At 48.0% G+C, this 13,671-nt stretch overlaps 1 protein-coding gene across 2 annotated transcripts in view; it reads left to right on the top strand.

Moving 5' to 3' along the window:
* Positions 1 to 13,671, top strand: part of Hdlbp (high density lipoprotein binding protein) — a 71,804-nt gene that overhangs the window by 30,851 nt on the left and 27,282 nt on the right. The window contains exons 1-5 of one of the 2 annotated variants that reach the window (XM_023722231.1): positions 579 to 675; positions 4,680 to 4,744; positions 6,332 to 6,444; positions 7,845 to 8,002; positions 9,107 to 9,322. In XM_023722231.1, the coding sequence (XP_023577999.1) occupies positions 6,369 to 6,444; positions 7,845 to 8,002; positions 9,107 to 9,322 (450 nt within the window). In that variant the 5' untranslated portion in view covers positions 579 to 675; positions 4,680 to 4,744; positions 6,332 to 6,368. Of the gene's footprint in view, positions 1 to 578; positions 676 to 4,679; positions 4,745 to 6,331; positions 6,445 to 7,844; positions 8,003 to 9,106; positions 9,323 to 13,671 lie in introns of those variants that run through there. The other variant, XM_004637367.3, reaches the window with a different exon arrangement.

Genomic DNA, 13,671 nt, shown 5'->3' with positions numbered 1-13,671 from the left:
TCTGCCTGAACACCTTTCCGCCAATTCCTCCCTGTCCCACTGGGGAGAATCCCCCTGAGGGCTGGCTTGTGTTCTGCCCTCTCCGGGTACACACTTAGCTTTTCGCCTGCTCGCGAATCAGGAGTCCTAATCGTGCACTATAAAGGAACAGGACTTCATTCTTGGTGGGGCTCAAGTCTGATAGCTGAGGATTTTCCTAGAAATGTGGGTAGGAGGACCAGGACCTAACCATGTTTCCTTTGGGAGTGGCATCCGACTAGCACCGCCCTTCGCCGAATTGTTGCTCCCTGCAAGTGGCTAGTTAGCCCACGGCTTTTGCGTGATGTCCTTCGAAGTCCCTCTTCTCTTGGGGCACAGTGTTGCAGGGACATAAGCGCCTGGAGCTGCCCCCCTCCCGCGGTGTCGCTGTGCCCTGTGGGGCCCTGCCCGTAGCCAACTTAAGGCTCCCTCTGGCCGTCAGGCCGCCGAGCTCCTGGAGTGGGAGGCCCGGCCGGGACCCCGGCGGCGGGCGGGGCGGGCGAGGCCGGTCTGACGTGTCTCCGCGGGATTGGAGCCGCCGCCCTATATAGCCGCGGTGGCCCGGGCGCTGAGCCTCGGAGCCCAGCTTCTCCCGCGCGGCGCGGTGTGGCGTGGCGAGCTTGCGCACGGACTGACTCAGGACGCTGCACCCAACGAGTGAGCGTGCCGTGGGCGGGCAGGCGGGGGGCGCGGGCCTAAAACACGGGTGGTGCTCACCCGGGCCGGCCTGGGCCGGCCCCTCCGGGACTCGGCGGGCGGGGGCCGCTACGTGTCACTCCGCGCATGGCCGCAGCGCAGAAACTTTCCCAAGTGTGCGCTAGTTGCTCGCGTCTCTGTCCGGTCCTGCCTCTGTCCTGTCTCTGTCCTTGCTCCAGTCTGGTCCAGTTGGCCGCGCCGGGCCCCGGGCTCCGGGCTCCAGGTTCAGGCGGCTGCGGTGGGGGAGGGGCGACGACCTGGCCAGGTTGGTGACGTGGGCGCCCAAGGGCCCCTCCCCCGCGCCGACCGCCTTTTCCCTTTCATCCCCATGCCAGTCACCGGGTGAGCAGGGATCCAAGCACCCCAACCGAGCCGCCCAGCCCGGCGGGCGAGGGTCTGAACCAGGCCAAGGCCGGCCGCACCTCCACCTGCCACCGACTTAGGTGGTGAGGGTGGCCGCCTGCTCCTCAGTGGAGTTCAACTTGGATGCACCCCAGGGTCCCCGGATGAAAAATACATTACGGAAAAATACCGAATTTGGATGAAAGACTGGGAGGCCGAGTGGGCTACTGTTCCTTTAAGCCTGTCCCCGCCCGCGGGCGCTCTAGGCCTGTGGGAGGGCCATGCTGAGGTGGCATCTGCGAAAGTTCCTCCGCAGGCCAGTCCAACTCCGAGAGCTCTGGGCCTCTGTGTGCCCTGTGTGGGGCGCCCTGAGACCTTGACTTGCCGTCTTTTCTTTGAGCAGGATTAAATTTTATCCTGGTGTTTGAGTACTTTGGGGTAAAAAAAAAGTTCTGTGCAGGATTTCTGTGGACGTGAAAGAAAGCAGCTTTAACTTTGGAAGACACCTGGGTCTCAGCTGGTCTGGCCTTTTGTGCAGTCTTGGAGTCTTAAACCAGGCTGGCATAGAACTTCTGGAGCAGAACTGAGTCCTTTCTGCAGGCTGTGGCCTTTGTATAGATATTTGGCAAAGCTTAGAAGGAAATCAAATACTTCCTAGTGCAAAAGCAGTAAAGTCTTAAATTTTTCTTTTTAGGCCCTTTCAGGGTCTGCTTCATAGCACCAAGCTTATGTTGTCGCAGCTGTCACAACCTCACTTTCTCTGCTGAAAAGACTCTGGGTGGCCCAGTTCTAGGGGTAGAAGAAGATGCTGTTGGCTTTTACATTTTTCCTTCAGTTCTTATTCTGTTGGCTGCTTAGTTACATATTAATATATGACTATCTCTCCCCTGTGGACATTTGCATCCAGGAAAACAAAACCTGAAGTCTAGGTTGAGACTAAGTTGAGGTCTGTGGCCTTTGGTGCTGCTTGACCCCAGCTTTCTGTGGGGATCTTAGCTGTGAGCAGCCTGTGGGGCTGTAGTGTGATCATTCCCTTTGGACGAAAGGGAAAAAGAAGCTGTAGATTTTCCTGTACATCTTTGATCTTTGGGCAGATTCTTAACAGCCACACAGAGAAACTTGAAAACACTGCTCCCCCCACAACTGAAGACTTGAGTTTCCTGTCCCTGGTTGGTCAAAAACTGGGTAGAGGAATATCCAGAGTCCATTTCCATCCTGATAGGAGCACTGTGACTGGCTCATGTCATACATCATGGGACAAACCCATGTTGGGCTGTGGTTCTTGGTAAGGACCTGCCTCAGGTCTCCAGGGAACTTAGCCAATAGAAGAGCAAGATGGAGGCCGTGTTCAGCTGTAGTTACTGCTTTGGGGCATTGAAAACCCAGGTGCAGCTGAATGGGCCTCTGAGAGTTGTCAGAGGTGGCAGAGATAGCACACTAGATACAGGTTAGAGCAGACTTGGGCTGGTGTCTGGGGCCTTGGGAAGCATGAGCTGGCCCTTTATAAAGATTCTTGTCTGCATTTATACATGGGTCATCAGATACATGTTTAAAACTGATTTGTTTCAAATGGGATTTGAGAAAATAAACAAAGCTCTATTGGATGATGCCAGAACACTAGGTGTAAATGTGTTTGGTTGTGATCCATTCTCCCAAGTGCTCACAGATTGCCTTTGAAATCTGGAGGACAACTCTGCCTGATTGCACAAGGGAAGGGTTTCAGCCACTGCTCCAAGTTCTCTCTTGGTGTAGTGACAGTGGGCTCAGCTGTATAGCCTTCATTCTCAAGCTGGGTGGACCAAGGGAAGCAAAGTAAGGGCTTGAAATGGACTCCAGGCAGACAGTGTTTGCTCTGAGGAGAACCAATAACCAATGCAGAACAGGCCTTCCGTGGCTCCATGCAGGTAATAGGGTATTGTACGCAACATTTCAGTATCTGTCACAGGGCACTGAAAATTTGTCTGGTCCTGGAAGAAGGGGGACTTGTGGGTGGCAGCAGAGAGCAAGAATATGAGTGTGGTTGAGGTCTCACAGATGAACCTGACTTGCTGAGAGGGTGGGCTGCTGGGTCTAAGAAACGACATTGGGACCTGAGGCCACTCTGCTGGGCGGGTAGCAGCCAGATATTTTGTGGCCTCAAGGGAAGACCATGTGATTGGAGTAAGCACAGTGCTGGGGATAGTACCACAGAGGGCCTGGTGGGTCCCACAGCATGGACAATACTGTTGGGTTCCGTGCTAGCTCCATGCAGACTGGCCAGATGCAGAATCCTAGCATGTGCTACTGTGACTGTGGTTCAACAGGGTTTTTTTGCTTTACCTTAATCTTTAAAATTTACAGGTTAAAATTTGTTAGCAGTGCTCTCCAGCATTCCCCATTAGTTTGTCCCCTAACCCCCTCAGGGCATATCACTGGGTGGCAAGAGGGGCCCCCAGATCAGCTCCAGCCCTGGGCTTATACTGATTTCCACAGGTGACTCAGACCTTGCTTTTATTATTTTTTTTAATATTTATTTATTTTTATTTATTACATTTATTTATTGTGTGTGTGTGTGGCCAGCTCAGCCCACCAGGGGCCGGGGCTGGCTGGCATGTGGTGCTGGGGATCGAACCGCGGTCCCTGTGCTTTAGCCAAGCTTGTTTCAAGTAGGTGCTTTAGACCACTGAGCCATCTCTCCAGCCCCAGACCTTGCTTTTAAACTTTTGAAAAATCTAAGCCAAAGTAGCCATGCTAGTGTGCTTCTTATGTATGTTTCCTGTTGGCCCTTAACCCAAGTCTGCTCTTGTTGGGAATCCGTGGTTACTGCGGTCATAAGAGACAGTGCTATTCCTGTTGCTTGTTTCTCCATCTCAGAGTGCACGACAGAGTCCACCTTTGTCAGTTTGAAAAGCACACAGGGCTATATGCAGTGGCATGCTGCTGACCCACCTGGAGCCGAGGCAGAGTGACCCACATCTGCTCACTTTATGGAATAATTTTTGGTCCTTCCCAGAAAGACTGTCAAGGTTTCTTCTGATCTTACCATGTTATGACCTGGTTTCTAAGTCCCTGCTGGATTAGAAGGCACTGAAGGACTTTTGCAGGGTAACAGCAAGAAAAACAGGAACTGCAGAGTTACCAAGAACTACAAAAGGATAAGTCCTCTGGCACGCTCTGAGTGCTCAGGAGCTCAGATACCTGCGTTCTGTGTCTACTGATGGCCAGCACTTACAAGGGTGCAGGGAGGGTGGGGGCACCCACAGTACAGCCTGATAATTTTGTGAGGATTAGGCTTCCTGATGCTTAAATCTGAAAGTACTGATATTTAGAGATTATTTCCTTGGATCCCTGGAAGTGTTGTCCTCTGAGAATCTGAGGTGTTTCAGGGATAATGTATATAACTTTTTTTTTTTAATTATAATTTTTAATTTTTTTAACCACTGCCCGAAGAACAGGGCTTTCAATTTTTTTTTTTTTTTTTCCTCTCCTGTGTATTTTGCCCAAAGTATTGGTAGTAGCAGCCCAGGAGTAAAAAGATTTTTACCTTTTCTGGTTGGGAGTAAAAGGATCTGGGTAGAAAGAAGCAAATAAGTAACTTTTCTCTGGTTTTCTTTTCTGTTCTATTCCTTTCTAAATCCCACTAGCAAAAGCTGGCAGGCTGACAGAGGCAGCCTCAGGACGGACTTTCTGGCTACTGACCATTTTGCTGGTAAGTCTGACAAGGATGGGTTTCTTTGGCCCCAGTGTTCATCCTTGGTACCTTTAGACCTTGCCACGACTTCACCTCTACTCCAGCAGTCTGAGTGGTGTGTCCCTCAGCTGTGTCCTGCACCTTCCTTTTTCAGTGTTGGATGTCAGATGTGTTTGGAATTATCCTAATTGGGATCTTGCTGGACAATTTGGAATGCAGAGTTTAGTTTTCTGAACTTGGAAACAAGTCTTATTAGATTTTATTTATTTATTTATTTATTTTTTAATGTATGTGGTACAGGTTCTCACAACACAGTTCAGACTAGTAGTGATCCTGTTTTCAGCCTCCTCAGCACTGGGATTATAGGCAAGCACTATCATACCTGGGCTGTGTCAGTGACTCAGCACACCCTGGGATGGGGCCGGTGCTGGTGCCACATGTGGTACCGGGGATCGAACCATGGTCCTTGCACTTGCTTAAGCAGATACTTAGTCCACTGAGCTGTCTCACCGGCCCTCAGATTGTAAAAATTAAAAACTCACTTTTTTAAATTAATTTTTTTAAAGTTTATTTGGTACAGGATTTCGCTATTTATTTATTGGATACGTTTCGGACTCAGTGATCCTCCTGTCTTAACCTCCCCAGTGCTGGGATTACAGGTATACACCATCATGTCCAGTTTTGGAACCAGCATGGCATTCAGCGCTGGGGATTGAACTCTGGTCCTTGCACTTGCCAGGCAGGTACTTAGACTGCCGAGCTACCTCCCCAACCCAAAAAACTCACTTCTTTATATTAAATTACTTCCACTGTTATACTTCTTGCTGAGTTGGTGTAAGAAAGACAACTTGGTGCATGGTTGGGTGAAAAAATGAACTCTGCCATGTGCTGGCAATGGGAATTATGGGAGAGAAAAATCTAAACGCCTACCTTAGATTGCTGAATTGCACCCCATTTTCCAAGTAAGGGAGCTGTGGCCCTCAGCGCATACCCCACTGAACGTGTTGGCTGTCCTGAACTGAGTAACTCTGCCTTGGGCCAGGTTCTCCCCCCGGGGTGAATCCCTCCCACACCTGCGAGTCAGAGTGGAGGAAAATGATCAGTTCACAGGCATCAGGCACATTGACCATACCATGTGGGCCTGTTTTATTATCACCACAAAGCACTGTGAGGCTGCTGCTGCCTGCCATGCCAGGAATCCTGAAGTTTTTCTGTTTAGGCCCTGGATGAGCCCCTGTGATCCCCGCTGGATTAGGTTGGCTTTTTGTTCCAACTGTTTATGTGATTTGTAGAGTGCTACCGACTGTGTCTCTGAGACCCTTGGGATGAGCACAGTGTTTCTGGATGTCCCTTGTAGACTAACCGCTAGCATCCTGGTATTGGGTCTCCTGACCAGAGGTCAGCCTCCTCAGTGACAAGCAACCTTTAAGAGGACTCTCCTTTAGTTGCATTTATCCATTTGTAGTTTGAGTATCAGCTTACGTCAGAGATGGTGAGGAAAATAAAAATGTGTAGTTTGGTTGGTTAAAATCCGTAGGTTAATAAGTGCATAGAGTCAGCTGTATTTTGACTTTTTCCTCATTGATTCCTTCTCCTTTGTCTTAGTGGCTTACCCGGATTGCGTGTTGGTGTGAGATCAACCATGAGTTCTGTTGCAGTTTTGACCCAAGAGAGTTTTGCTGAACACCGAAGTGGGCTGGTTCCACAACAAATCAAAGGTAATAACCCCTTCGTGTGCTCTTAATAACTCCTAACCCATTGCTCCTTCCATATGTTGCCAAATTCTGTGTGCCTGTCATAGAAAGGCTGTCCTAGTACACACTCTTGGGAATTGCTAATTGTGATGGTAGGGCTGGCCACGTACCAGGGAGGTGTGAGCTGTACGTATGTCCAATGAGTTAGACCATTGGGGTCAGTAGCGGTCTTTGGTGCTGTCCCAGTTGTGGGGCACTAGATCTAGGCTGCTTGTAATGCATCCCAGAGCTCTGCGAGCCTCCTGAGGGGCAGGCCAAGCCTCGTTTCCACACTGTAAGTGACAGGTGGCCAGGACAAGCAGCCCCACTTGGGAGAACAGAATGCCAGGCACAGAGGTAACTTGGACATTTCCGGTGCCTGTCTTAAAGTAGAAAGGAACAGATAAAATTAATTTTAATATATTTCATTTAACCCAGTATGCCTATAACTCTATTCCCGCAGCATCTCTTTGATGTATTAAAGAAAAAAAACTAGTACAATTTTGGATTTATTTTCTTTTCCTTCAAAATCTTGTACATGTTTATAACTACAGAACAATTTTATTTATTTATCTATGTATTTGTGGTACCGGGGATTGAACTCAGGAACCTGCACTTAACCAGGCAGGCGCTTATTCTACTGAGCTATCTCCCCAGCCTCTACAGGACATTTTTATTTAAAGGCTAAATTTTCTAAAAAATTCCTTGATATGTAGTTAAATATTCTAAAATCTTTCCGTTAAAAAAGAGTACATTGTCCTACACCACGTTAAGTTTTCCAATAAGAATATTGAATATTGAGTCTTAAATTTAAAAATTAAAATATGAAGTTCACTTCCTTGGTCATGCTAGCCACATTTTACTGCTCTTTTTTGGGCTAGCAAGCATGAGCCTGGACGCAAGCACAGGCCCGGTCTTAAAGGTCTCCGATTCTGCCTGTGTGTGCACACACTCACGATATTTTCATTGGATCTTGCTTTTGCTGGACGTGGCTAGACCTTGAGGGTTATAGCGTGTACCTCAGTGGAAGTTGTTACAGGCAGTACTGGGCAACTCCATCAGACTGTTCTGTAGTTTAAAGGCCTGCTTAGTGCCTCTAGGTGTGCTATTAGAAAACTCTGGTGGGGCCTGCTCTCAGACTCACTCGCCCAGAAGGAGAGCGGGGCTCCTCGTGTCTGCGTTGACTACTCAGGAGTGGGCTGAGCTGTCGGGAACTGGGAGGGCACTGGGCTTGGTGACGCCCCGGCTCTGTGAGGAGAACCTGGGAGGTTTATTGTCGCTCTGGCCGGACTGCGCCTCCTTTTAGGGGCGGATCCTAAGATGAGCTTTGTGTAGTGCAGAGCACTAAGAGCAGTGTCTCCCCTAATTTGTGTTGGTCGGCCCAGTGGCCGCGTTAAATTCCGAGGAGGAGAGCGACCCTCCGACCTACAAGGATGCCTTCCCGCCGCTTCCTGAGAAAGCAGCTTGCTTGGAGAGTGCCCGGGAACCTGCTGCGGCCTGGAGCAACAAGATCCGGCCCATCAAAGCCTCTGTCATCACTCAGGTAGGGGCACCCTTCCTTGTCGCCATAGCTCCCTTGTGGGAAGTGGTCGGGTCTGGTGCAGGGTGTGGACATGCAAAGGTGTGGGTTGTTTGGGAGAGCATCTTCAGCCTAAGCAGCCTCATCCCAGGTGAGCTTGGGAAAGACCGCTCCTGCCACGCTCGCTGTCATCCCTCACACCCCGAGAGCTGGGCCACACTTTGCTGGAGGAGTGCTTACCAGATGTGTGGGCTCTGTACACCCCTGCACTGAAGCCCAGCCTTCGTGGTCCACGCCAACAAGCCTGCCTAGAAGCCACCAGTTTCTCCGTTTTCTGTGCCTTCCTCTGTGCTGTCCAAGTGTCTCTAGAGACCCTAGAGGCATCAGGACTTCTCTGCGAACTCATGCCTGGTCATCCAGGGAAATTACCGCTCACGTGACAGTAAACCCTGTTCCTCTATGCTTTTAATCAGCCATACACCCATCTTTCTGTTACGACCCTGGTGCTGTCTTGTTAATGATCCTGTTAAATGTTCTGCATGGTGGCTTAGATCCCTGACTAGGTTACTTGACCCCTTACCCTTCCACTTTTACCCCTTCTCAGCCTTTTCTTAAATCCGTGCTTCATTTAGCAGAATCATCTACCATTCTCTGGTACCTGACCAGGCTTCAGGTCCCTGTGTGGAGCCCCCTCTGCTCCTGGTGCAGGTGCTGGGTTTTGTTTTGGTTTTTGGGGGGTTTTTTGGTGGTATCAGAGACCAAACTCAGGACCTTGTGCTTGCCAGGCAAGCACTTATTCCACTGAGCTATCTCCCTGGCCCCCAAGGGTGCTGCTTTAATGTGTGAGAAGGTCTGTGTGTCCTCTCTGCCTTCTCCCATCCCATGCAGATGCTCAGCGCCATGTTTACCTCCTTCCTAGGTGTGCTTTATCTGCACATGTGTTGAGTCTGTAGTTCTCTGCACTAAATGCCAGACCTCTGACCTTAGGTACTGCTCCTGACCCTCTGCTCCATTCCAGGGTCCCTGTAAGCATGGGATTGCAAATGAAGATATATTCCTAACTCTGTATTGACGATCCTCTTTCTTTGACATCTTAAAACTCTCCTTTTTTGCCCTTTTTTTGAGCAGGTGTTCCATGTGCCCCTAGAGGAAAGAAAATATAAGGACATGAATCAATTTGGAGAAGGTGAACAAGCAAAAATCTGCCTTGAGATCATGCAGAGAACCGGTGCTCACTTGGAGCTCTCTTTGGCCAAAGACCAAGGCCTCTCCATCATGGTCTCAGGGAAGCTAGATGCTGTCATGAAAGCCCGGAAGGACATCGTTGCTAGATTGCAGACTCAGGTCAGTATCCCCAGGCCTGGTACTTCTGAGCAGCTGTGTGCTAGTGCCATTTGCTGGCTCCTGATGTATAGGCTAGAACTTCCCTGGATTTTTCCTACCAGTGGGACAGTTCAGTCACTTGGAGTTAGAACAGCAATCTTTCAAACCCCTGGCATTTTAAAGAAAACTCGCTAAGTCAGTGATAGAACTTGGATACCTACCATTACTCAGCCATTTGAGTAAGTACTGAAAATTAAAGTCTTGTCCCAGAATGTGAGACACTGAGTAGGTGGTGGACTTGCTGGGTGTTATATAGAGCAGCAATTCCCAGGCTTTGCATGAGAATCAGGTAGTGAGTTTGTTATTAATACATGTTTTAAAGCCCCTAATTTAGGAGATTTACAGATTCAGATTCTGTTTGTTTAAAATACTTTATTCTTGGGAGTCTGATGCCAATAATTCAAATTTAGTTGAAACCATTGGGGTATATAAATCTGTGATAACATTTTTCCCCACAACCAAGAAAAGAGTACAGAATCTTGAAACATTACAGGAAAGCTATTGCACTGAAGGAATTTATTCAGAAATAAGAGTTCCTGTTCCTGTCACTAAGCTTCCACAAGCCCAAGTGGGTGCTGGCTCTAGAACAGGGTGGCTAGAGTAGGAATCTGACTCTGCTCCGCCAATGACTATCTACACAAGGCCTTGGGCCAGCTCAGAATTCACTTAGCTTCGTGGAATTACATTTTTATGGTGCTAGGAATTTTTTGAGTCAGGGTGTCAATAAGTTACTTCGGTGGCCCAGGCTGGGTTCGAACTTGTGATCTTCCTTGCTTCAGCTTCCCAGAATGCTAGGGTTATAGCAAGAACCGCCATACACAGCTTAATTAAATATTTAATGTTATAAAGGTAAAAATGTTGCTTTTAATTGTTGAGCATTGTGATTGGTGCCTCATAGGCTCTGAAATTGCTGTTGTGCACTTATCAACAGATACTTTAGTGTCATATTTTGTGATTGGGTGCTCTGGCAGAAGGGACATATCACTGGATCATGTAAACGCTCCCATCTCCAGACTGCTCCCTTGCCCCTCAATTTCCTCCCAGGGTCAAACTCTGGGACTTGGGGCTGGGGAGATGGCTCAGTGGAATAAGCGCTTCCCTGGCAAGTGCAAGAGCCTGGGTTCAATCCCTGGTTCTGCCCCCCCCCCAAAAAAAAAAAAAACCTCTGGGACTTCTATGCCAGGCAAGCACTGCACACTGAGCTATTTCTGGGCTCAGCTATTTTAAGGCCAGTCCTTGTTACATTATTTCACCTGTGAATGGCGTATTGTCTGTGTAAAGCACCATGCCATTCTCACAGAGATGCCAAGATGCTTGTATTTGACCTGCCTGTGCTAGATTTCTCATTATCCTAGATACCTTTTTCAGTTGGTTTGTTCCACCCAAAATCTAAGCAGCAAGTTTGGTTATCATCTCAAATCTCTTGCTCCTTAGTAGCACATCCCACCCTTTTTAATCTGTTCTGCTATTCCTCTGATTTCCCGCAGGCCAGTGTTAGGGGAGGACCTGCTATCTGTCTGTCCGTCCGTCCGTCCATCCGTCCATCCACCCACCCACCCATCTACTTATCTACCTACCTACCTACCTACCTACCTACCTACCTACCTACCAGATACGTGATCTCACTGTGCAGTTCAAACTTGTAGTGATCCTTCTGTCTCAGCCTCCCCAGTGCTGGGATTATAGTTTTGGACCTGCATAGCATATCCAGGATTCCAGGGCCAGCACGGCATGTGGTGCCAGGGATCAAACTCGGATCAAACTGACCTTGCACTTGCCAGACAGGTGCTTAGACCACTCAGCTATATCTCCAGCTCAGGACCTGGTTACTTTCATATTCAAGTGGTTTGGCAGGGAATCTTTGGTGTGCTGTGCACTTGGTGTTGTAGCTTGTCCTTCTGTAGCTGCTTCTGAACTTGACCCTTAGACTGGGATGTCTTCAACTTATTCCTTCTTATACAGAGTTCGTTGTAAGATTTTTGCCTGCTTAATAGTTTTGTTGTCTGTTGGTGACCATTGCACTGCCATAAACTTGTTGCTTCTCTGGGGACAATTCCCCAGCAGGCCCTCCCTCCTCCTTTGCTCACTGCTCCGGTGCCCTGCCATGTTCTGTGAAGATAGGTGCACAGAGATCACCCCATCTTGGCTAGTGGCGCTGCTTCAGGTTTGTGAGACAAAAGGAGTCACAAATTCAAACTATATTTAGGTCAGATAAAAAATGGTGGTTTTTGAAATTAAAAATTACTCCTTTCTTTTGGAGTTTTCCTGTCCTTTTATGTAGTTTGGTTCATTTGCTTTGGTTTATTTCCATTTTTAAAAGCTGTGCTTATATTTTCATGGTTGTAGTGGCAAGACTGTGATAGGATACATTGGGGGGAGGCTGGGCATGGTGGCGCACACCTATAATCCCAGCTCTTTGGGAGGCTGAATACAGGAGAATCACTATAAGTCCAATCTATGTAGTGAAACCCTGTAGACCCTTACTAAAATAACAACAACAACACAGAAAGAATACATTGGGGGAGCCTTCCCTTGTGGCCCGTGGATTTCACTCTGTCTCCTGTCCTCCTCCTGGGTGACCATTCCTACCTACTCCTTGGCGTATTCTTGTTTGTGTTTGCAAAGAGAAGCAAAATAGTTTGCCATAAACTGTTTTATACCTGGCTTTTTTTCCTTGCTGTATTTTGGAGGGCTCTTTATAAATACACAATAAATACCTAACACATTAATATCATCCCTTAGTTACTGTGGACTGATCTGGCCTGCAGTCTTCCAAACAACTGGATATGAAGGCTTAAATGAGTCAAGTGGTATAATTTTGAACTAAGATGAGGAACTTCTGGGGGCCATATTTGTTCAGTTTTCAAAACAGGGCAAGCAAGATAACTCAGGACTGGGATTCAGTATCACGTACTGCACTGGCCCTGCCCCTGGGCACCCTGAACCGGACATGGAGACTGTGCATGGTGGTGTATGCACACCTGTGATCCCAGCACTAGGGACACTGAAAACAGGAGGATCACTGAGTCTGAGCTGCTTAGTGAGACCCTGTACCAAATACATCAAAAAAAAGTTTTCAAAACAAAGGAGGGGAATACTGAAGAAAGGCAAGACCTACTCCAGGACTTCTCCAAGTAAGACATTATGTTAATTTAGGAGAAACTGTTATCTCCAGAAAGGTCTCCACCCAAGAATGGGGTGCCTGCAGCTAGTTTTTATCTAATTAATTGAAGTTGGAGCCAGGTATCCTTAGCTGTGGTCTTGTCTTGGCCATTACAGGCCTCAGCTGTGACCAGTGACTCACAGGTTCACTTACGAGTCCGCTGCCCATTTCCAGACAAAGGGTCTAGGCCTTGGACAGACTCACAAGTAAACATGCAAAGCCAAATGGTCAGTATTAGATCCTGCTCAGAGCCACTTCACAGTGGTCTCCATCAAGTACCCATACTCTGGGTATACTGTAATTTATTCAGGCACTCCTATTGATGGGCACTTAGGTGCTTTCCAGACTTTGAGTTTTTTTTTTTTTAATTTTTATTTTTTAAATTTTATTTGTGTGTGTGTGTGTGTGTGTGTGTGTGGCCAGCTCAGCCCACCAGGGGGCGGGGCTGGCTGGCATGTGGTGCTAGGGGATTGAACCGTGGTCCCTGTGCTTTGCTAAGCTTGTTCTAAGTAGGTGCTTTAGACCACTGAGCCATCTCACCAGCCCAAAAAGGTGAAAAAATCTCTCTCTCTCTCTCTCTCTCTCTCTCTCTCTCTCTCTTTTTTCAGAACTAGGGATTGAACTCAGACCCTTGTGCTTTCCAGGGAAGCACTCATTCTACTGAGCTATCTCCCCAGCTCCGCTTTCCAGACTTTGGCTGTTATCAGTTATGTCAGTAAAAATCATGTGCATGTGGTATTGCTGATACCACATGGGATAGATTAATATTGAATTAGAGGGTGACCATCTATGTAATTTGACTACTGTTACTCAGTTCTGCTCCCCTAAAAGATGTGCATCTTGCCAGGTATTTAATATTTTTCTCATTGCTGGGACAAAATACTAGCAATCCACAAGTTAAAGGGCAAAAGGTTTATTTTGGCTTGCAGTTTATAGATCCTGCAGTTTGCAGTCAGCTGTTTCCAAGACAAAGAGGCCTGGCAGAGGAGAAGGTATTCATGGTGTGGCTGGCAGGAAGCTTGTGAGCCTTCTTTACCTTTTTATTCTATCCAGGGCTGGTGGTTGGTGTCACTCACACCCAGGGTGGGTCTTCTGTCATCCACACCGTGAACTATGCTAAATAAATCAGCAGATTACAATTAACCAC

Source organism: Octodon degus, unplaced genomic scaffold (assembly GCF_000260255.1).
Source record: "Octodon degus isolate 3935 unplaced genomic scaffold, OctDeg1.0 scaffold00089, whole genome shotgun sequence".
Lineage (NCBI taxonomy): Eukaryota > Metazoa > Chordata > Mammalia > Rodentia > Octodontidae > Octodon > Octodon degus.
This window is presented reverse-complemented; position numbering and strand designations above follow the sequence as displayed.